This window comes from Jaculus jaculus, chromosome 10, assembly GCF_020740685.1.
Source record: "Jaculus jaculus isolate mJacJac1 chromosome 10, mJacJac1.mat.Y.cur, whole genome shotgun sequence".
Classification (NCBI taxonomy): Eukaryota; Metazoa; Chordata; class Mammalia; order Rodentia; family Dipodidae; genus Jaculus; species Jaculus jaculus.
Window position 1 is genome coordinate 47922680 of NC_059111.1, and position 24341 is coordinate 47947020.

Genomic DNA, 24341 nt, shown 5'->3' on the forward strand with positions numbered 1-24341 from the left:
TGCAACAGCTACATAGGCTAACTCATTTTGGAGCTAGAAAATTAATAGAAACTCTCAAAAAGACTGATTATCACATAATAGGACTTAAAGAAATAGCTGAGAAGCTGGTAAAACAATGCATCCCATGTCAAAAAGTAAATGCCCAGACCTCCCAGACGGACCCTGGTAAGAGACTTTGCGGAGATCGACCAGGCTTGTATTGGGAGACTGATTTCACCGAGCTGAAACCTGCCCGCTATGGGAATAAATATCTTCTAGTTTTTATAGACACATTCTCTGGATGGGTGGAAGCCTACCCCACTAAGAAAGAGACAGCCACAATGGTAACCAAAAAACTTTTAGAAGAAATCATCCCCAGATATGGGGTACCTCAGGTAATAGGCTCAGACAATGGTCCTGCCTTTGTTGCCCAGGTAAGTCAGGAGGTGGCCAGAACTTTGGGGATTAATTGGAAATTACATTGTGCTTATAGACCCCAGAGCTCAGGACAGGTAGAGAGAATGAATAGAACATTAAAAGAGACCATAACTAAATTGTCCTTAGAGACTGGCTGCACAGATTGGACGATGCTCCTTCCATGGGCCCTCTTCCGGGTTCGCAACACCCCTTACAAGTTTAACCTAACTCCTTTTGAGATTTTATTTGGTGTCCCAACCCCACTTAATAAATTGCTAATGCAGAACCCAGATATAATTTCTTCCTCTGATCTGAACCACAGGCTCCAGGCGCTATATATCCTCCAAAAGGACTTATGGCCAACTGAAAGAGAGCTATCTACCTGCTAAGGACCCAGCCCCGCACTCATACCAGCTGGGGGACTCAGTCTACGTAAGGCGACACCAACCCTCAAACCTCGAACCTCGTTGGAAGGGGCCCTTCACGGCACTCCTGACGACACCCACCGCCGTGAAGGTAGACGGGATAGCTGCCTGGATCCACGCATCTCACGTGAAACCAGCTCCATCACCTGACCCCCACTGGCAGCTGACAAAGACTGATAACCTCCTTAAACTGTGTCTTCGCCGTGTCTCTGTCAATCATGATGAAGTTTTTTAAGGTTTGGACATTGTTAACTATATTGTTGCCTTGTTCTCTATCCTCTTCACCCTATCAACTTTACAATTACACCTGGCAAATCATTAATCAAGCAGGAGATGTTTCTAACTCCACATCTCAACTGTCAACATCTACCCCCTGGCCAATCTTAGAAGTAGACCTTTGTAAGCTAGCTTTAGGGGCGGACTCATCCTGGGGCACCCCTGACCACTTTTTGCCCCAGGCCACACCCATAAATTCTCGCTCTCCCCTTGAGTCCTCCTCCCTTCCTGGATGTGACAGCCAGACCGGACGCACGTGACTCAACATGGCCCCCATATATGTCTGTCCAGGGACCCACAGGGACCGGACCTTAAACTCAAAATGTGGATATTCCTCTGATTATTTTTGTGTTTCTTGGGGATGCGAGACCACTGGGGACGCCTATTGGAAGCCCTCTTCTAAATGGGATTATATTACTGTTAAAAGAAAAACCCCATCTAAATTCTCCCTCACTTCCCCTGGATGGTCAACTGAACCTGTTTGCCGACAATGGTGTAACCCAATATCTATCTCTTTCACTGAACATGCAAAAACCAAGGATTGGGGACTTAGAGGATTTGAGTGGGGCCTTCACTTATACATGTCAGGGAAGGACCCTGGCCTAACTTTTAAGATTAAGCTAACCAAAACTCTCCCAGATTCCCAAAAAGCCAGTATAGGCCCCAACTCTGTACTCCATAACCCACAATCCCCAGCTCAACCTAAACCACCCCAGCAATCACTCCCCTCTACTTCCCCGGCTGCAGCTGCCTCTGCCTTTTTCAGACCCACGGTTCCCCCAAGGTCCCCCTCCTCTGCCGATCTCATCCTAACTCTGATCAATTCCTCTATTCAGATCTTTAATTCTGTCAACCATAGTCTAAAGGAATGTTGGATTTGTTACTCTCCCAGCCCCCCCTTCTATGAAGGGCTAGCCGCCTCAGGAAATGTAACGTTTACCAATGAGACCTCTGGCCTATGCTGGCGGCCCCCACCTGGCACTCAGGGACTCACTATGAGTTTTGTCTCTGGAGCAGGACTCTGTCTGGTAGGCCCTCGTATGTTGCCTCCTACCTCCCTCCAGGAGATCTGTAATCAGATTCTCAGCATAGACTCCCAAAATTACAAATATGTTTCAGCCCCCTCGGACGCCTACCTCGCTTGCTCCACAGGGTAAACTACCTATATAGAAAAAACAACTTTTCTAGAGAAAAAGGACTATTGTGTGCTTATCAACTTGCTGCCCAGACTTGCTATAAGAAATTCTGATGATTTTCAAAGAATCTGGAATTCTGGCCCTTCCACCCCTTCTAGGAATAAGAGAGAGCCTATAACTACCCTTACATTAGCCTTAATAATAGGGTTGGGCACTGCAGGAGCAGGCACCGGCATAGCTTCCCTTGTCACCTCTAACCAACAGTACGCTCAGCTCAGCTTAGCAATAGACAAAGATCTACAAGAGTTACAGTCAGGAATGCAGAACCTAAAGGACTCGGTTTCTTCACTTTCAGAAGTTGTATTACAGAATAGAAGAGGCCTAGCTTTATTATTTTTACAACAGGGGGGACTCTGTGCAGCTCTAAAAGAAGAGTGCTGCTTCTATGCAGACAAGACTGGATTAGTAGAAAACAGCTTGCAGAAAGTACAAGAAAGCCTAGAACAACGCAAACGGGAGAGACAACAGAACCAGTCTTGGTATGAATCCTGGTTCACCAGGTCCCCCTGGATGACTACTTTAATCTCCACCTTGCTAGGGCCACTTATCATCTTAATTCTCCTCTTCACCTTTGGTCCATGCATAATAAATAGATTAGTTACCTTTATTAGAGAAAGGATCAGCACCGTCCAAGTCATGATACTTAAACAACAGTACCAGTCTCTTGCAGAAACTGAAATTCCATGATTGGAATTATGACAAAGAAAAGGGGGAAATGAAAGGATAAAAGTTGCCCTATTTCTGCTGCCCTGTTTTCTAGTTGCTCTGCTAACCTGCCTTTTTAAGCTTCTGTAATATGGCTTGCTTGCTGCTGCACTGAATCACAGAACCGCCATTTTGCAACTGCCTCCATTTTGTAAAAAGTATACCATGAGGAACCTGACCTTTTGTATGCCTTATACAATGCCTAAATTCCAGGAACTCGAGTTCCTCATTAAGATAACTCCCCATCTGGACACAACCAATCAATAGTCAACACATATCTAAAGCCCCCAGACATGAGCCCACCCCGTGGGCCCCACCCAATCAGAGGGACCCACGGCTGGAAAGCCCCTATGACTCTGCATACCTGTGGTTTTAGCCTATATAAGCTGACCAAACCTGTTGCTAGGGGCTCTTCACCCCTCCTGCGACAGGAATCTATGTTGAGCCCCGATGCATCGGATTCAATAAACCTCGTGCGGTTTGCATTGAGAGCGTCCTGCGTGAGTGTTCTTGGGGTCGCGTAGACAGCCCTGAGCAGGGACCCCTCTGGGGAACCCCGCAATACAACAGACATCCCTGTACTGAAAACATGGATTATTCATATATTAATCTTTACTTTAAATAGTTTCGATGAACTACTTTTCCAAGTTAAAAGAAATTTTAAGGCCCTAGTATCTTTCTCTCATTTTTTTCTTCAGTTACTTTTCCACTTTAAAAACCTCTAGATTTGTGGTTGGTGTTCATAAGTAATGAAGAGTTCAAAAGTAATTAATTTTAGAGCTGAGGAACAAAGATTCAGAGTACCAGAAAGATGGGGGAAGATCCTCATATTTCACCTTTTATTCTCCTTGATTGATTGACTTTACTAAGTATTAATTAGTTATCATTTTCAAAGCAAACAAAAACCTTAAAAACCAACAAATAAATGAATAAGCTAATCCAAGATAACAAAGCTTGCATAAAGGTGCTTATAGCATCTTTATGTGTAATTGCTAAAACTTGGAACTTAGAAATTACCAAGATATCCTTCAGGAGGAAAATGCACTAATAAACTATAAGAAATCCAGAAAATGGAATGTCATTCATCTCCAAAACATGATTAAACAATTAGAAAGAATGGAAGAAATTTAAATGCACATTGCTAAGTGAAATAGGACATGCCTGATTCCAACTCTATGACAAGTAGGGTAAAACTTACAGTCAGCCTTATCACCTGTAGTGGCCAGTGTTTAAAGGACTGTGTGATACTATAATGCTGGGTACACATGACTTTTCCCTTGCTTAAACCCATCAGCATACAAAGGAGAACCCTAAGCATGGGCTTCAGATGATAATGACTTGTAAATTCATGTGCTGTGAGCCACTCTGGTGTGGATGCTGATGTTGGGGAAAATAGGCGTGCATCCACTCAAGTTCACTATGAACCTAAAATAGTCCAAAAATACAAGGTTAAAAAGACAAAAATATCACAAAGTTCATGTGATACAAAAATATTTTTAATGTTTTTCAACATAAAGTATCTTTTTGTTTCTATTGTTAAATACTTTTTAAGAATGCACTCTGATGTAGGAGAAAAATTAAAATTAATCGACAAAGACATGCATTTTCTTATCCTACTTAGTGAATAAATTCACAAAGGAAAGAAAGTTCTTTACTGTGGTTAATAATTGTTTTTGGAATGTGTATGTTGTGAGGACTTCATGATGATTTTGTGACAATAATGATGGGATAATCAAATGAAATTCAAGATTGTTCCAGTTAAAGGCATAGTAGATTAGGCTTCTTAATAAAAAATAAATGTCATAGCTATTTATAACTCAAAAACCTCAGTTATTTAAAGACCTTGACATATAACCAAGACTGCTAAGATAAACTGTAGACACAATGATGTTTTGCATCCTTGGAAAATGTATTTGAGTTACTAAAATTCATATCTGACTTAGAATGCCCCTTGCACATTTATATGCTGACATTAAAACAGGTTTATTATTGTTCCTTGTTTATTCTGTGTTCAATATTGAGAAATCTTGAGTAATCATTTTGAAGATCCAGGCTTTGTGATTTGTTAAGACTAGTGAAAACTTTCAACTTTACATTTAGTTATTAATCAATGTACAGTGGAAGAATATAAATTCTTTGTTAGCGTTATCACAGCATATAGCATTCTGCATTCTTTAAGTAAATGTAGTTTAGTATTTGTGATCAAGTGTTGCCCAACTATTCATCCCTATAAGGATCAGGCTGTATTCAGTTTAGTCACTCCTGACCTTGGGGATTTCTATGGGAGGGTGAAATACAGCTTAGTATAATGAGGGAGTATTATACCTCCAGTAAAGCTCTTGCAACTCTTTCTAGTGAGAATGAGATGTGACTTTTTTTCTTTGTGAGAAATTAATCCTAAGCAAGTTTGCACTGACTGGAAAGCCTTGGACACATGTGTGTGCAAATGTTCAAACCAATGTTCCCTCTTTCTTTCAATGTAAAGTGGACTTAAGTTTTTAAAGCCTGCAGATGTAAGGAGCATATTCTTTAATACAAAAGGCAGGAAATTGTGAACTGGAGTTATATGGCAATGGTCTGATGAACAGGAAAAAAAAAAAAAAAAGAAAAGAAACATTTTTTGACTTGTGTTAAAATTTATAACATTTACATTCACTGTTCCTAAGTAGAACCTTGTAAAATGAAATTTGCTAAATATTTTTACAAGAATGGCTTTTCCAGAATCAAGCAGAAAGAGGAAATACTCCCATGATTATCACTGAGAAATGAAGATAAAAAAGTGTGGAAGCAGACAAACTTAATCAGCTTCTATAACTGTAATCTTGTGTAGAAGATTAGTAGACAAACTTACTCCACTTGTACATGGCCTATGCATTTTGAATTTCTGAATCTTCACTCATTTCTTTAATAAATATTTGTTAAGTAGCTTGGAACTGAGAATAAAGTACATGGAAGGTCTGAGGCTCTCCTGCCTAAGGAGTCTAGGGACTCCAGCCCTGCTGCAGGGCTGCCTGAAGCACATCATTGCTTACATTTAGGTGATTCATTTGCAAAAGTCTGGGGGAGTGCTACTCAGAAGAAAAGGAACAGTTTGAGATCTAATCTTTTAACACTGAAGAAGAAATGAGGAAATCTGTGAAAGATCTTCTTTTATCCACACTTGAGCTGATCCCATAAAATGTGCTCTGAACCCATAACAAAGGCAAAGTTTGGCCTCCTGTGACCACCAAAGGAAACAGTCCCCAGTTGTCAAGGTTGCTGCAAGAACCTAGAATACTGATGGGTCTCTTACGCGATACTTTCTATCAATGTAATAGTCTACTTTTATTTAAATTAACATATTTTAGGGATCTGGGGCGATTGTAAAAGTGTGTTCAAGTTCAACTTCAATCCTCAGTACCTAAGGTAAACAACGCCCCAAATCCAGCATGATGGGGCTGCATTTGTCATCTCAGTGATGGGGAGGCAGATAATAGTTTGGTCAACTGAGCTAGCTCCAGGCCCAGACCAGTGAGAGACCAGGTCTCAAAAAAAATTAAAGTAAATCAAATTTTTAAAAAGGAGAACTGGGGAGATGGCTCAGTGGTGAAAAGTGCTTGCTTGCAAAGCCTGTGCCTCCAGGGCAATGCCTCAGTATATAAAGCTTGATGAACAAAGTGGTACATGTGTCTGGAGTTAGTTTGCAGTGGAAGGACACCCTGGTATGACATACTCATGCTTTCTCTCTTTCTCTCTCATCTTTCTCTGCTTGTCAATAAATAAATAAATAAATAAACATTTTTAAATAAAGAAAAAGAAAAAAAGTGAAGAAAGAATAGTCTCAGAGGAACAACACCTGAGGTTGTTCTATGCATTTATGTGCACTTGTATATATATCCACACACATGTCCCTGCTCATGCATGAACATGCATACAGACACATACAAAGATATCCTAGAGAATAATTCAGCATGAGTGATGATTTTCATTTTTAAAAACAATTAAAATTCTGTGGCTAGGGAGGTGGTTGGAGGTGATTGCTTGTAAAGCCTGTTTCCCAAGTTCAATTTCCCAGTACTCACCCATGTGGGGCCAGATACACAGGATTGGCACATGTGTCTGGATTTCGTAAACAGTGACAGGTGGCCCTGGAATACCCATTTCTCCTTCTTAAATAAATAAATGAAAATATTTTTTAAAAATTCAAATTCTGTTAAATTTCAGAAGTTTACAGCTGAACTTCTTAGAGGGCAGGCAGAATATTTACTAAAAATTCTTTCATTGTTGGAAGAGAGCCACAAAGTTGGGCAACCTACAGATTTTATGGAAGTAACTGTTGTTATTTCATGACTCTTTCTAGTACTAGTAGGAAACAAGGATTTGGGGTCTTGTCTGTTTTCTCAGTCTAGTTTCCTTAACATTCACCCAACTCACTCTTCTTTCCACAGCTAGTCCTTGGACTATGTCTTCATAATGGTAACTAAATTAGGTTAGAAACAAGTTAAAAAAAATTCCACAAGGATGAAAAATTGAATAAATAAGAGTCTACTTTCTCACATCAGTGGCATTGGTACCCAACTCCAAGTGGAAACAGGTAAGGAGAGAGTCCTATCATTTACTTTCTTATAGTTCAGACCTTTAATGATATCCTTTTATAAGCAGTTTTCACCTAGCCTCACTTTGATCTCAAATCCAGAAAGCCCTTGGGAGAGTAAAGGTTAAGAACAGCCAGTTTAAGGAGAACCACACATTTCTCTTAAAAGTAATCATGAATTTACAGTGGCTGTCATGACTTATACAAGACTCTCATTAGAACCATCAACATTTCCACATGAATAATGGAGGCAAGAAAAAACAGCATCAAAGTAGAAGAGGGACTAGGTGAAAAAATGGGTTCAGTGGAATGGGGATGGGGAAGGAAGATAAGATAATGGGGGGGCATTATTATCAAACTATGTCATGAATATGTGTGGAAATTAGCAATAAGCAGTTTTTAAAGATTAATCATACTCCTTAGGATTTTATATAAATAACCCAATCTAAACATTTTATGCTTCTTTTGTTAAGGCAAAAATATATTTTTCATTATTTATGTATTTTTCTTTATATTTTATTATATAAATACTCAAAAATATATTAAATATATCCATCCTTTTTCAGAGAGACAGAAAGAGATGGAGAGAGACAGAGAGATATTCATCTTAAAAGGCTCTCTGCTCTGTAGTCATATGAGTGTACTGAAAAGTGAAATAATAACTATATTGCACCTAAAGTAATTGATACTTGGTAAGCTATTTGAAGACATACAGTGGGCAGCCCCACTAAACAGGAAGATTAATATATATATTGTTATACTCTATATTTTACTGCATCATTCATGTGTAATTAGTCAATAACTTCACATATGGTTCCAACATGAATGAATCAAACATTTTAGTGCATTTGTAAATTGACTAAATAGGGTCCAATAGGAAGTAGCTATAAGTTTTGTTAAAGCCTGTAATTAAGTATATATGAAGTAGACTTCAAGGCAAAAATATAGTTTTATATAACGTGTCACTCAGATTCCTACTTTAAAATAATATTAGTAGACAAAACCAGCCAAAAGAAATGGGACAAAAGCTAACACTGTGTCTACTCTGACTAGCATTAATTGGCTCATAAAGACAAGATACATTTGTAGTTCTTTAAGAGACTGGAAAATTTCAGATTTTAGGAGCTCGAGTATATGCTTGGAGTTCTTTAACTTGCTGGAGATACAGAGCTTCCTGAAGTTTCCAAGGGGTGCTTTTATCCTGCTTCAGGAAAATGAGACAGATATATGCACATGTCAAATGCTTGGTGGACCTTGAGAGGCCTCATCATCAGAATTCGTGCATTCAGTACCAGTGAGGAACAGTAGTGCTGTCTGAGCCCATGCAGAGTCAGATGCTAAACATTCATGCCTCCCAATTCCTCCCCATACTACATTATTCTCTGAATATTTTATTTTCACATATAAATGAAGAAATTGAACATTTGTTTCTGAAATGAGTTAACTGTTTCAGAAGACAGATTAAAGGTAGAGATCAATAATTTTGAATGAGAAAAGCTGCTTTGAGAAGGTTGTTTTATAGAATGATGTTTTTCTCTTTTTATTTATTTATTTAATTTTTTTATTGACAATTTCCACAATTGTAGATAATTACCCATAGTAATTCCCTCCCTTACCCAACTTTCCCCTTTGAAACTCCATCATTTCCATCATATTTCCTCCCCTTCTCAGTCTCTCTTTTAGTTTGTCATGATCTTTTCCTCCTATTATCATGATCATGTGTTCAAAAATAGTTCATGTTTATTTATTTATTTATTTATTTGAGAGTGAGAGAGAGGCAGACAGAAAAAGAGAGAGAATGGGTGCAACCACTCCTCCAGCCATTGCAAATGAACTCCAGACACATGTGCCACCTTGTGCATCTGACTTATGTGAGTCCTGGGGAATCAAACCTGGATCCTTTGATTTTGAAGGCAAATGTCTTAACTGCTAAGCCATATTGCTTGCCCTAAAATGATTATTTTAAATGTAGGATTATGTCCAGAAACTCCAAAAATGATACAAAACCAGATAACATGCACCTACCATGTTCTGGCTTAACGTGCTTAGTCCTAATAGAAGTGGCCTAATAGATGCATTTAAGAAAAATAAATATCTAAAGTTTATACTTTAAGCAAAAAAATTCTAACATTAATAACTCATTCCACAACTCATAAAGTGCCAGGCATATGGCAGTACAGTCTGTCTGCCTACATGTGCACTGTTACCGGGTAGTTTCAGAGTATAGTTTACCTAACAGCAAGCTAGAGGCATTCAACGTCAATAGTAATTGGGTAATTAGGTACCACATAACCATAAGGAATAGAATTAAATGCATGAAGGCACACTCAAAAATATGTGTGATATAAACCTAATATGAGACTGAAAAAATCCTACAAATACAAAAATAAACACTTATTTAAATTTTGTCTTTTATCTTTTCCAGTCCATCAAAATGTCTATTAAAACATGAAATGTTCCTTTATAGCTAAAATAAACTTTAGACTATTTTTGTAATTGTTACTAATTTCAAATTTACCATCCTACAAGTGTGGCAAATAATTCAAAATGAGAAAGCACTCTCACTGATAAGAAAGCCAAATATGCCCTCTAGTGACCACAATGTGGTTCAACTTCTATTGGGATTTCTATTTATTTCTATTTTTGGTTTTGGCAAGGATCCTGGCCTCCCAATATCGGGATGAACAGGCCACAACATCTAACCAGAATCTGAGTGTTTCAAACACTTTACTTGTACTTTTCTTAGGTAAAAATTTAAAATTGGGGCTAGGTAAATGACTCCTCTCAGCGTTTTAGAAAGCTTGCCACTTAAGCATGAAGGCATCTCTGGGGCTGGTCATGCATGATTGTGACACAAATTCCGTGGGTTGAAGGAGAGAATGTGTTTCAAGAAACTGGAGATGAGTGGTAAGAGGACACCAATGGTCTCTTGTAGCCTCCATAACCACATGCATCACATATAATATACATATACACCATACATACTTCACACGCACACACACAATTTTTAAATCAGAGAATGAACTCTATTTTACATGAGTATTTAGCAATATTTTAAAATTATATCTAACTCTCTGTTTATTTTGCCTACACATATTTATATATGTATATGTGTGTGCGTGTATATATATATATATATATACACACACACACATATATACATATATAAATCTTTATATATATTATATATAGTTTATATTTGTATATATATATATAAAGTTATATATATGTATGTATGTGTATATATATATATACATATATATATACACACACACACACACACACACATATATGTTAAAGATTTTTTAAATTTATTTATGTGAGAGTGACAGAGAGAAAGAGGCAGAGAGAGAGAGAGAATGGGTGCCCCAGGGCCTCCAGCCACTGCAAATGAACTGCAGATGCATGTGCCCCCTTGTGTATCTGACTAACGTGGGTCCTAAGAAATCAAGCCTTGAACCAGGGTCCTTAGGTTTCACAGGCAAGTGCTTAACCGCTAAGCCATCTCACCAGCCCCTTGCTTATATTTTTAAATGCACTGTTAATTTGCTAATTAAACCAAGTTGTTACCTAGGTTTAATGACATTCCTCTGTAATCTCAGCTACTTAGGAAGCTGAGGCAGAAGGAGCCCCCAAATTGTGGACTAGCCTGGACAACACTGTGAGAGACCATCTGCAAAACAATAACAGAACAAGAAAACAAGGTTTTAATTGAGATTCTTTAGAAAAATATTTTGATTTTTTTATTATGGAGGAAGAAGGGATAGGGAGAAGAAGAGAAGAGAATGAGCATGCCAGGGCCTCCAGCCATTGCAAGCAAACTCCAGACGTATGTGCAACCATGTGCATCTGGCTTACGTGGGCTCTGAGGAGTTGAGCCTGGGTCCTTAGGCTTTGAAGATAAGTGCCTTAACTGCTAAGCCCTGTTTTCATCCCTTAATTGAGATTCTTTCTATGGTATAACGATTGTCCTTGCATGTTTGGATGTTCAAGGGCCATGCATTAAAATATGTTAAATAAATTAAAGAGAAACAGAAACTACAGAAAACTTTAGGAGCAATTTTAAGCATATGAGTAAAAGCAAATTAGAAAGTAGGCGAAGACAAAACAAAAAGATACAAACATGCCATTCTGAAATAACAATATTCAAATATTGTGTAACTGACAGCTCTTAATTCTTCTCCAACTACTTCCCCATTGTTCTTGCTACCCACAACTGCTGGTTCATCATAGCTACTACCACTGTACTATGGGGAAGAAAGGCAAAATGATGTCATTGGGATGAATCAAATGTGCAAATATCACTTGTTTAAATTAGAGATAGCTTTTAATATTTAAAATTAATTACTAACCCATAATTGTGAAATTCATGGTTGTAGCTTCCCTCATAGGATTAGAAGCTCTGGATTACAAAGTCCACATCTTCCCAAGGTAGTTAGCTTTAGGAACCAAAGAGATGGCATTTCCTATAGCTGTGGTGCACAGCCTCGATGTTCTGAAATTCCGGAATCTTGTTTCACTCATTTAACTGAACTGCCTATTAATATGGAATGCCATAAATGTGGTCTCATTATTCAATTTTTATAAATCAAAATTAATCTTCTCACTATTGGGTGTCAGTGATGCTGACCAATCTGCCTTTCTCCCTTCCTCATCATATTATGTCCCTTGCATATTCAGGGATTTCTCTAGAGATTCTGTCTCTCCTTTGCTGTTTTCTAGGTTTCCATGCATATCGCCTATCATACAATGATATTGCATGTTCATGAAGTACAAACAATATGCCAACCTCTGGGCCTGGTACTAGAGATCATTATCAGAATGCAGGAAAAATTTAGACAATTAAACTACTCATTGCAACTTAATTGTTATTCTTAGAAATAAAGCATTTTTTTTCCACTGAATTCAGGAACAAGACAAGGGTTTCCACTGTCCCCACTTTTATTTAATATAGTACTGGAAGTCTTAGCCATAGCAATAAGGCAAGAGACACTCATAAAAGGGATACAGATTGAAAAGGAAGAAATAAAATTATCATTATTTGCAGATGATATGATTCTATACATGAAGGAAATAACTAACTTTGCTTTCAGAGAGTAATCCAATGGCTTAATGAAGACATGAAATTATTTAAGAATGGATTGTTAGAAATAAGTTGGAATGTAAGGTAAGAATATGATGTCCATAATATATGGTTGGACATTTTCTCAAGTGATACTAATCAAATACTTATGAGATGGCTTATACAGGAGAACTTAATGGTAAAACAACCATTGGATGTATTTGCAATGTGTTTCATTTGCGAACATATAGGACACAACTCTTTAATGTCATTAAAACACAAATGTTATGGAATTAACAGTCTTTGTTTAAACACACTGAGCCTTTACTTCACTATGTCTTCCTGTCTGTGGGCTTCCTTTGTAAAATCCACATGCAGCAAGAATCTTAAGTTAGTTTAGTGACAATCCCCTTTCTTTGCTATCTGATTGCCCTCACCTGATCAGATTCCTCACAACGCAAGAGATGCTTAAACACACTAGGAATAGTGCATTCCTGTGCTGTCTGTGGATTTGAGATCCACCCTCATTCTTTTTTCTTTTTAAGTATTTTATTTTTATTTATTTACTTGAGAGAGAGAAAGAGGGTGAAAGATAGAGAGAGAGAGATCACCAGGGCATCCAGCCACTGCAAACAAACTCCAGGTGCATGTGCCACCTTCTGCATCTGACTTACGTGGGTCCTGGGGAGTCAAACCTGGGTCTTTTGGCTTTGCAGGCAATTGTCTTAACTACTAAGCCATTTCTCCAGTCCCCACCCTCATTCTTGGTGTCTCCTCTTAACAATTTTCCATACGTTGATTTGCAGCTTTCTTCTTGGCTATGAGTTCTCACCTGCCAGGAGGTATCTGTACTTCTGTACTACCCCTCATTCCAACTCTGAAGTCTGTTGAATTAGTCTCTACACAATTCAAAGCAGTCCTGAATTAGTCTGATCTCACTGCTTTGTCATATTTTAGTTTTGCTTTAATAAAATATAATGACAGAAAATTTACATTTTAAAATACAATACTGGGTTAATAAAACATATCTATTAATTTTAGAACTTCCAAAATCCTAATAGTTAATACATAAAACACTTATACACACAAAACCCTCAGAGAATATAAAAAATTGGCATACCTGCATGTACACGGACTCCTCAATTACTAAAGAAGGGACAGTTGAATTAATAAGCTCTTTGGCGCCATCTGCTGGTTCATTGTATTGCATTGACTGTTCTTTTAGTAAATAGCATGAACTTAAAAAAGATATCTGGAAAAACAGATAAGAATTTTCCAAAATATACCAAGCTAAATGTAGTATCAGCATAGTAGTTTATAGTTACATGAGCATTCTCAAACCATGTAACTCTTAAGTTTAAGTTTTTTTTTTAAGTTCAGTAGATACTTTGTATGGACGCATCATGTGTTTTGGCACCATCCTTTCCCTCCTCCCTATCCCCATTCCACTGAGGGCCCTTCTTAGTGGGATTGCTGGTATTCACCATGGCTTGTGGGTTATGGGTTATTAGAGCCAGTCATTTTGGGGGAAGGCAATGCCTTTGGATATTCCCTCCCACCCTGTGGCTCTTACAATCTTTCTACCCCATCTTCCATAAAATTTCCTTAGTCATGATGGATATGTTTTAAAGTCTACTTCTTCTTGATTTATTGATAATATTTTGAAGTATAATTTTTTCATCATAAATGTTGTTTGAGTATATAATTCTGCCTTTATTTTCTTTTTCTTTTTTGTTTAGTAAGTATACACTTAGTATGGATACATCATGTTGGTAGTATCCTTTCCCTCCTCTCTGCCCCCATTCCACAGAGGGCCCTCCTCATTGGCATTGTGGGTATTTAACATGGGATTGTGAATTATGAACTATGAGAACAAAAGTTACTGGAGGGGTGGAGAAACGTCTCTGGATATCCCCTCCTATCTTGTGCTGTGTTTTTCACAATCTTTCTCCCCCTCTTGCTCAAAGTACCCTAAGCCGGAAGTGTTTAAGTCCACTTTAGGAGTGTGCATTCACTAGCTTCTGGACTTTGGCTTTGCTGCGTTTTGAGCGTCCTCAGTGTCAGTCTCCACCACTCTGTCCCAGGTTGTCAGGTTTGCTGTGGAAGCAGCACATTTGTTGTGGGTTCCTTTCCCATTAGTTACCCACCTAGGCTGGGTGCCACCTTTACAAAGATGTGTACATCTTGTCAGTCTGGTTTAGCTGGTTTAGACCACACAAGCCAGAGGACCTCCCAAACTATACCCTTAGCAACTGTCCACTAAAAAATCCTATAAAGTTTTTTTTTTTTTTTTTTTTTTTTTTTTTTTTTTTTAGTACTATAAAGAGAGGTACCAGCCCATTTGCTGAGACCCTTCGGTACTTTCCACTCTAGCAAAGGCTGTTGCTTCAGCAATGCATTTCAAACATTTACATTTGCTTTGCTCTTACCATAAAGTTCTTGCTGCTTTACTACTGTTCTTTTCTTCAGTTCTTCAAGCAAAATGCCAAGAACCTGAAGAAGACTCATAGAAACCACAAATAACAATTCCATTATAGAATTTAAAGCTAAAACACTTGAAACATTTTCTTTTATAACGTCTGGATATGAACAGTCTTCCTATAGGGATCCCAGAAGACTGTGGTGAGACAAACATTCAAGGTTCGATTAAAAACAAATTGTTTTATTTTCTGTTGAGCTAGACCAATGGATAAGAACATAACTGCAGGTGCCACAAGACATCTAAATTATTCTTATAAACAAGGAGTACTTAACAAATCACCGTGGGAATACTGGCTCTGAGGATGGAGAAAAACCGGCCAGAAGGAAAGGGGCACAAGGAGGAAATTCTTGCAGAGTCGCCTCACTGATCCCTCTAGTGGAAGGCTGAGAAACTTGAAGTTCTGTTACACACAAAACCTCATTGAAACTCTTACCCTCTATGTCTTCAATCTATTGCGGACAGAAAGACTGTATCTGTTATGTTTAGTTGTAACTGTTTTTAAGGAGAAAATAAGGCAACCTGTAAATGATGTTTACTTATTGATTTCCCTCTCCGAGTACAACTAGTAACTGAAAATAGAGAACTCCCTTACCCGAAGGTATTCATGACACAGAGTAAAAGCTTGCTAACACATTCAGACACAAGTTAGGTTTATGTGTGTGAAAGGATGGTGGTAGTACAAAGGGAATTCTTGGTGCAGGTGGCCTGTGGACATGCAGCTGTTTCATCAGAACCAGAAGTAAATCTCAGAGTACTTTGGGGCAAAGGAGAGGACTGTTAGGTTGATTAACTCCAGGAAAATGAGTTTGAATTTTTTCTTCATTGGAGAAAGTTAGTCTGAATAGGCTGATTTCAAAATTGAACTGAGCAGTTATCAGGAGCAAAGAAATTGACACCCTGGAGTGTGCGAATCTAGTTGCTTTGAGTTTCAGCCCAAATGCATTATGTATTGTATGAAGTCATCTGACTGCTTCAGATTTTATATCCTTTTTACCTAATGAAAGTAGATTAAGTAGATTTACTTGGAACCTTTTTTTTTAAAAAAAAGGTTGAATAATATGGCTTTGAAACATTTACAAAGAAGAAATTGAAACAGGTGAGCAGACCAGAGATGCTGCTGCTGCTGCTGCTGCTTCTCCTTCTTCTTCTTCCTCTTGTTCTTCTTCTTCTTCTTCTTATTATTATTGTTGTTGTTATTATTAGGGCTCTGTTTAATACCAAACCATATCCAAAAAAGTTTTCTTATTGTTTAAGACAAACCATAGATTTTTTTTTTTTTTTTTACAACTTTTCCATTTGAGAGAATTGCAGAGTCTTTTCTTTGTTCATTCTGGACAGGAATGGTAACATAAGGTAAAGCAATTCAGAAATCAAGGCAGGAAATTTCCAGCCCCCACATTATTTGTTTTAAAAGCTGGAACATTTCAATCAATGAACAATAGTGCAGGTGACATGTATCAAAGACTCATGCAGGTGACATTCAATGTGGCTTCAGTGATGTAAAGACGTGAATGGTGAATATGAGAAGTTCGAATAAATTTTGTGACATATGAAAACAGGACTGAGGGAGTAGTTAGTTTCTTTAGGAGATACTGCCAAGAAATATGGGAAGTCAGAGAAGGAGTAACGGTGAGTAGAGCACTACCCTGACAAAGCAAGTCACCGCAGGGCAACTGAGCTTTTCCTTCTAGGACACCAGGGGACAACAGATGGGTACCTAACAGAACATGAAAGCTCAGGCCCTGTTCAAATGGAGCAGTCCTGAAATGGATGGGACTTCTGGATGGATGTCTTTGTTTACACTTGCCAAGCTGTGGGAGGGGATTCGCTCAGGACAAAGAATATCCCTTACTTTTCATCCTTTTAAAGGGAAGGTCTCTAACTAGAGATGAGGCCTTGCTACAGAGTGGATGTGAGTTGAATTGCTAGGGTTAGGGTGTAAGAGAAAATAGTACAGGTTACAAAGTCACAAACCAGACTCTTACCTGGTTCTGCTATCCTGCCCAAGCTGCCAGCTCTCTTGCTATACCTGGACTCAGAAGAAACTACATGGTGTGTGGCTACTTGGTTTCCATAAGACTAGCATCTGTACTCTTAAAGTAACAATGTCTATGGCCTCACAAGAGGGATCCCAGCTAGGGCTAGTGAGATGGAGAAGGTATCTCTATTTACTTGCAGTCATAGGTTGAGGAAATCCTTGAGGCATATTAAACTCAGGTTTATTGTGTAAAAGTAATGAGTGTTATGATGGCAGCAGAAATCACAAATGCAGATATTGTCTGTGGAAAGTTGGGGCAGTGCACACTGAACAGTTGTTAATATTTTTCATGATATAAGATAAATCCCATTAAAGAAGACTCTATTCAGGAGCAGTTTCTGCAAAGACAACTTTGCCCTAGGGGAGACAGATCAGGCTTACCTCTGCTTGCAACAAGGAAAAATAGGAAGTTATAGTCTAGAAGCAGGGGGTGGAAAACTAACCATTTTGGGTAAAAGGAGATCATGACTAACTTAACAGAATTATTGCTGAGGGCAAGCCAGGATGAAAACATAGCAAGGTGGTAGATGAAGAATTTGAGACAATCTGGAGGGTAGAAGATGTTAGTTTAATGAACCCAGGCTGATTCTTATTGAGTCTGTTGATTCTTGGTAAAACTATATCAAGGATGAGCCCAAAATCAGGGTCAAATTGTGAAGCAGGCCAGAAAGAGGGTGACTTAAGTTTGACTGAAAAAGTCTTGCTAACTGAAAGGAGAAATGGGCATGAGAAAGAATACTTTATGCATGAGTTTAAAATTTAGTCCAATGACAACCATAAGTATAATTAATAAGCAACGTTAGAATTTCTTCTAACATAGTCTATTCCACATTTTCTGGATCATTTAATAAATAAATAAAACATTATAATTTTATTTATTTAATAAAAATAAGGAAAGAGAGAGACAGAGAGGATGGGTGTACCATGGCCTCTAACCTCTGCAAATAAGCTCCAACACATGTGCCACCTTGTGCACCTGGCTTATATGTACTAGAAAATCAAACCTGGGTCCTTAGGCTTTGCAGGCAAGCGTCTTAACTGCTAAGCCATCTCTTCAGCCCTATGATTGTTTTTATTTTTGCATAATTAATTTTATTGGGTGATGACCTCATGAAATAAACATAAATCACTGTAAAAGAATAAAAGGAGGGCTAGAGAGATGGCTTAGCAGTTAATGCATTTTCCTGCAAAGCCAAGGGATCCAGGTTTGATTCCCCAGGACTCACATAAGCCAGATACACAAGGTGGCGCATGGGTCTAGCAGCAGCTGAAAGTTCTGGTGCACCTATTATCTTTCTCTCTCTCTCTATCTGTCGCTCCCTCTCTCTAACAAATTTTAAAGAAAGAAAAATAAGAATCTGGTATGCTCAAGCATTACACCCAATCTTGCTACCAATTCAGCTATCAAGAATTCCTAAACCGGGCATGGTGGTACATGTCTTTAATCCCAGCACGCAGGAGGCAGAGGTAGGAGGATCACCATGAGTTTGAGGCCACCCTGAGACTACATAGTGAATTTCAGGCCAGCCTGGACTATCGTGAGACCCTACCTCAAAAATCAAAAAAAAAAAAAAAAAAAAGAATTCCTCTGGTCTTGGCATGGTGGCCCATGCCTTTAATCCCAGCACTCGGGAGGCAGAGGTAGGAGGATCACCATGAGTTTGAGGCCACCCCAAGAGTACATTTGCTAGGCTAGCCTAAGCTAGAGTGAGACCCTACCTCAAAAAAAAAAAAAAAAAAAACAAGAATAAAAGGAAATGAAAAAATGTTGTACCAGACTACATATAACTGATAACTATGAATGGACAGTTAAAGAAAAATAATTGACTGGTTAATAAATGAATAATTGGCTCATTCATACAGGCTTGGTGTAGTGTCAGTTATATTACAGCATGTGCCCTGCATAACAGCAACTTAGGCCATGGCAGCAGTCTGGACCTGCCCGTTCAAAAGAGGATGTTCTCTCCTCTTCAAAATGCTTCAGGAAGCAATGTCAGGGCAGGCTCTGGATGAATATTTATGTGGGTTCTTCAGATTATTACCCTGCATAAGCTCAGAAACTGGTTTAATTCTTTAAAATTCTTTCTGTATCAAAAAATTTAAAACACATATGTCCTTTAGAAATATTTTCAGTCTAGAATTTTAGTTGCATGTAATATAGACATATATTTAAAATATTTCAATGTCCATGGGACATGTGTTTAAATAATATATGTATCACATATATTTCTAAGAAAAGGTTTATATCATAACACTGTAAGAATAAGAAGAATAAAAGTAATTTATCCTTGAACTGGATAACCCAGTCCTGTCTCTTCTTTGCCCTCTCTGCTTTTGCTCACTGGTAAAAATAACCTGTAAGAAAATCAATCATTCTTTTCTACCATTATCTTCTTGAAGTGTAATAAGCCATCAACATTTTTATAGGTAAAAATGTTAAAGTACACATTTGTACATAATTACATTTTGAATGCTTATTTTCAAAAAATAGAATTTTGAACTCCAATTATTGGGTCTATATTTATGAGTATCCATCTATCTAATAATCTGCCTTTGTTTCTCTATTTATCTATATTATTTATCTATTACCTACCTATACATCCATCTATTAATCATCAAGTTGCATCTGTTAAATGATTTTTTATTAATATATTCTTTTAATATTGCAGTAAAATCCTGTTTTCTGTTAAAAATGGTTTTGGATTTATTTCTTGATTTAATTTTTACTTTGTTAATAATGTGAACATAGCCGGGTGTGGTGGTGCATGTCTTTAATCCCAGCACTCGGAGGCAGAGGTAGAAGGATCACTGTGAGTTTGAAGCCACCCTGAGACTGCATACTTAATACAAGGTCAGCCTGGGCCAGAGTGAAACCCTACCTTGAAAAAACAAAATAATAATAATAAGAAGAAGAAGATTGTATCTTACTAATTTGTATATCTCTTATTAGAAAAAAATAACTTTCAAAAATTAATTCCTTCATTATATATGTAATTAGATATGGACATATTTTGTACATAAATATCACATGTTGGTACCATCCTTTCCCTCCTTCCTGCACCTTTTCTGAAGAGGCCTTCCTCAGTCGGTATGCAGGTCAACCCCATCAGGATTGTGGGTCATGCATTGTGGGGCAGCAGTTAGTTATGGGAGAGAGGCAATTTCTCTGAGAAAAATGTCCCAACTTGTGGCTCTAACAGTCTTTCACATCCTCTTCCACAAGATTCCCTGAGCCATGCTGGGAACATTTTAGGTCTGCTTCAGTGATGGGCACTTAGGAGCATCTCGATGTCTAGTGTGGTAGATTTTGAGTGTCCTCAGTATCTTTCTTCATCACCTTTCTTCTGATATCAGCTTAACTGAGAGTACAGAATTCTTGCTCATTTCCTCATATTTTCTGTGGTTTCACCTGGGGCCTGGGTGGAATGCACTGAATCATTTGTTTCCTCAGGTCCAGTTCTCATGTGAAAAAGAGAAGCAGATTCTCCAATAGAGAGTGAAGTCAGCACCAATTAAATTGGGATAACCATTATTAGTTTAGAGATAATTAAAAGGGTTTAGACACTTTTATAGCATAAGGTTAGTGGGAGCTTGACAATGGAAAACAGAATCATTATCTGTATAAGATTCTGACTTGTTTTCCAGTTCCAGATATGGTTACCTTTCCACTGAGCAGATCTGTTAGCCTATCCAACAGCAGTTGATTACCCACCATGGCTGTGTGCAATTGTGTGAGTATCATGTCAGCTTGTTTGCTTCTGAGTCCCTTAGACTTTGAGTTGCTTGTCCAGATGTTGGCCACTTCCTCTTGGAAGCTCTGTAGTGTCTTCCAGCACTAGATAAGCTAATTATATTAGGAATGGCTCTCCTCTGGGTTCCAGTCAGGTCTCTCTATGGTCTGTGCCAACAGTGATTGGTGTCTTCAGCAGCAGGGTCTTACCATTAACCTTTGGTGGGTAATCAAGTGCTCTGACAGAAGTCTATCTTGCTTGTTTTGGGAGATCTAGTAATTATCTCTGATCAACTGCTCATTGTGGATGTAGACAACATCCTTCTACAGGGAGTTACAGGCCAGCCCCAAGGGAAAAGAAACAAGTGAAATCCAGGGAAGAAAGAGAAACAGGAGAAATTTGAAGACAAGTTTGGTCTCACTCTCCACTTTCCAGGTCCCTTCGATTCAGGTGCTCCCTCTAATGTTTGCTTGAGGGTTCCACAATTTAGTCTGCCTTGCAGGATACAGGATTCAATGGTACCAGTTCAATTTGGGTTCACATTTTGTGCCACACCCAGCCTTTTACTTACCCCAAACCCTGCCCTTCCTATTGTCAAAGTCTCAAAGATGCTATTCAGTTATGTCAGCAAATTGGGCTGATCCAAGTTAGGAACTGCAGATGAGTGAGACCGTGTGACAATTGTGTTTCTGTGATTGTGTGAATTCACCTAAAATGATCTGTTCCATATCACTTTTCTACAAATTTCAATGTGTCACTTTTTCTTACTGCTGAATAGAATTCCATTGTGTAGATATACCACATATTGATTATCTATTCATCCAATAATGGGCACCTGGGTCAATTCCAGATTTAGCTATTATAAATTGAGCAACTATAAACATGGTTGAATAAATATCTCTGAACTGAGATATGGAGTTTTTAGGGAAAATGCCCAGTAAGGGAATAACAGGGTCTGCTGGTAAGTCTATATTCTCCTTTTCAGGAGTCTCCAAATGGATTTCCACAATGGTTGTACCAGCTTACATTCCCACCAAGAGTGAATGAGGGTTCCTATTTCTCCAGAGCCTCTCCAACATTTGTTTTCATTTGATTTTTTAATGTTTGCTATCCTTCTGGCACTAGATGTGCTAACTGTCTGGGGACTGACTCTCTTCTGGCTTCCAGCCATGCCGTTCCATTTTACGTGTCAGCTGCAAATGGTGTCTTCAGCAATAGGGTCTTACCACTAACCTTTGGGGTGTCATCAAGTACTCTGACAGAAATCTGTCATTCTTTTAGGAAACCTTGCAGGTTTCTCTGATCAAAAGCTCATTGTGGATGATAGCCCCATGCTGGTACGGGGAATTATAGATCAGTGCCCACTAAGAACATGAGAAAGAATATAACTAATATACAAGAGTTAGGGAGGAGAGAGAGAGAGAGAGAGAGAGGGAGAGGGAGAGGGAGAGGGAGAGGGAGAGGGAGAGGGAGAGGGAGAGGGAGAGGGAGAGGGAGAGGGAGAGGGAGAGGGAGAGGGAGAGGGAAGGAAGATGTAGAAGGTTTAGGTTAGATTGATCCTACCCTCTCCAGTGTCTTGTGGTTCAGGTGTTTCCAATAAGGGCCTGGTGAGGGTTCAACCATTTGGTCTGCCTTTTAGGAAGTAGAATTTTATGGTACCATTGCTGTTTGGGTCTAAATTAGTGTTTCCCACCTCTTCTATGCCCTACCCTCCCTCCCCATCCATCCTAGTGTCTAGTCCATGAGATGCTTGCTGGATATGTAAGGTATCTTGGGTAGATTCAGGTTAGGTGCTGTAGATGAGTGAAACTATGTGGTGATTTTTTTTCTGATTGGGTAAGTTCACTGAGGATGATCTGTTCCCTCCTGAGGTAATATGGAATCTCATAGTTGTGTTAATTTGCATTTCCTTAATGATTAGGGATGTTGAACATTTTCTTAAGAGTGTGTTAGCTATTTGTAATTCTTCCTCTGAGAACTCCATAGTTAGTTCTCTGCCCTACTTTTGCAGTGGGTTGTTTGACTTTTTATTGTTTAGTTTTTTGAGTTCTTTGTAGATTCTAGATATTAGCCTTCTGTCAGTGTTGTAGCTGGCAAAGATTTTCTCCCATTCAGTGGGTAATATATTGGCTCTGCTTATGATAGTTTGTCTGTGCAAAAGCTTTTTAGCTTCATGAGACCCAGTTGGTTGAGTGCTTGTTTAATTTCCTTAGTTACTACAGTTTTGTTCTGGAAGTCTTTTCCCTGTCCTATATCATGGAGTGTGCTTCCTAATTTTTCTTCCAGTAGTTGATGTGTTTCAGGTCTTAGGTTGAGGTCTTTTATCCATTTGGACTTGATTTTTTTTATATGGTAAAATGAGTGGGTCTAATTTCATCTAATTTGTCTAACCCCATTTGTTGAAGATGCTATCTTTTCTCCAGCCTACAACATTGGCTCCTTTGTCAAAGATCAAGTAGCTGTAGTTGCTTGCCCTAAAGTCTAGGTCTTCAATTCTGTTCCATTGGTCTATATTTCTGCTTTTTATTCTAATTTTTTTGTTTATTTTTATTTTTTATTTGAGAGTGACAGAGAGAAAGAGGGAGAGAAAGAGACAAATAGAGAGGGAATGGGCACTCCAGGGCTTCCAGCCATTGAAAACGAACTCCAGATGTGTCCACCCCCTTGTGATTCTGGCTAACATGGGTCCTGGGGAATCGAGCCTAGAACTGGGGCCCTTCGGCTTCACAGGCAAGTGTTTAACCGCTAAGCCATCTCCTCAGCCCTATGTTTCTGTTTTGTTCTGTTTTGTTTTGTTTTCCCAGTACCATGCTGCTTTTGTCACTATGGTTTTGTAATATAGCTTCAGATTGGGTATGGTAATACCACCAGAGGTGTGTCTTTTGCTGAGGAGATGTTTAAATATCCGAGGGCTTCTGCAATTCCATATGAATTTTGAGATCACTTTTTCAGTCTCAGTGAAGAATGATGCTGGTATTTTTGTTGGTATTGTGTTAAATCTGTATATTGCTTTTGAGAATTGCCATTTACACAATATTAATTCTACCTATCCAGAATCATGGGATATTCTTCCATCTTCTTAAGTCCTCCTGTTTCTTCCTTGAGTGCTTTTATGTTTTCAATATATAGTTCCTTCACATCCTTTGATAGTGTTATTCCAAGGTATTTAATTTTTTATTGTTATTGAAAATGGGATAATCTCGCTGATTTCTTTCTCTGTATATTTGTCCCTTGCCTATAGAAAAGCTACTCATTTTATGCACTGATTTTGTATCCTGCCAGTTTACTGAAGGAATTTATCACCTTTAGAAGTTTTGGGATGGAGACTTTTTGGTTACTTATATATGGGATTATTTCTTCTGAAAATAGGACTTTCTTAACTTCTTCCTTTCCAATTTTAATCCCTTTTATTTCTTTCTCCTGTCTCACTGCTTGGGCTAGTACATCTAGTACTATG

General features: G+C 38.4%; 1 protein-coding gene across 1 annotated transcript in view; it reads right to left on the reverse strand.

Moving 5' to 3' along the window:
* Positions 1–1173: 1173 nt before the first annotated feature.
* The window catches only part of LOC123463958 (cadherin EGF LAG seven-pass G-type receptor 2-like), a 179696-nt gene continuing 156528 nt past the window's right edge, over positions 1174–24341 (reverse strand). Inside the window, exons 20-22 of the mRNA XM_045160057.1 lie at positions 13754–13871; positions 11738–11818; positions 1174–1407 (exon numbers count right to left, since the gene is read on the reverse strand). Coding sequence (XP_045015992.1) covers positions 1174–1407; positions 11738–11818; positions 13754–13871 — 433 coding nt within the window. The remainder of the gene's footprint in view (positions 1408–11737; positions 11819–13753; positions 13872–24341) is intronic.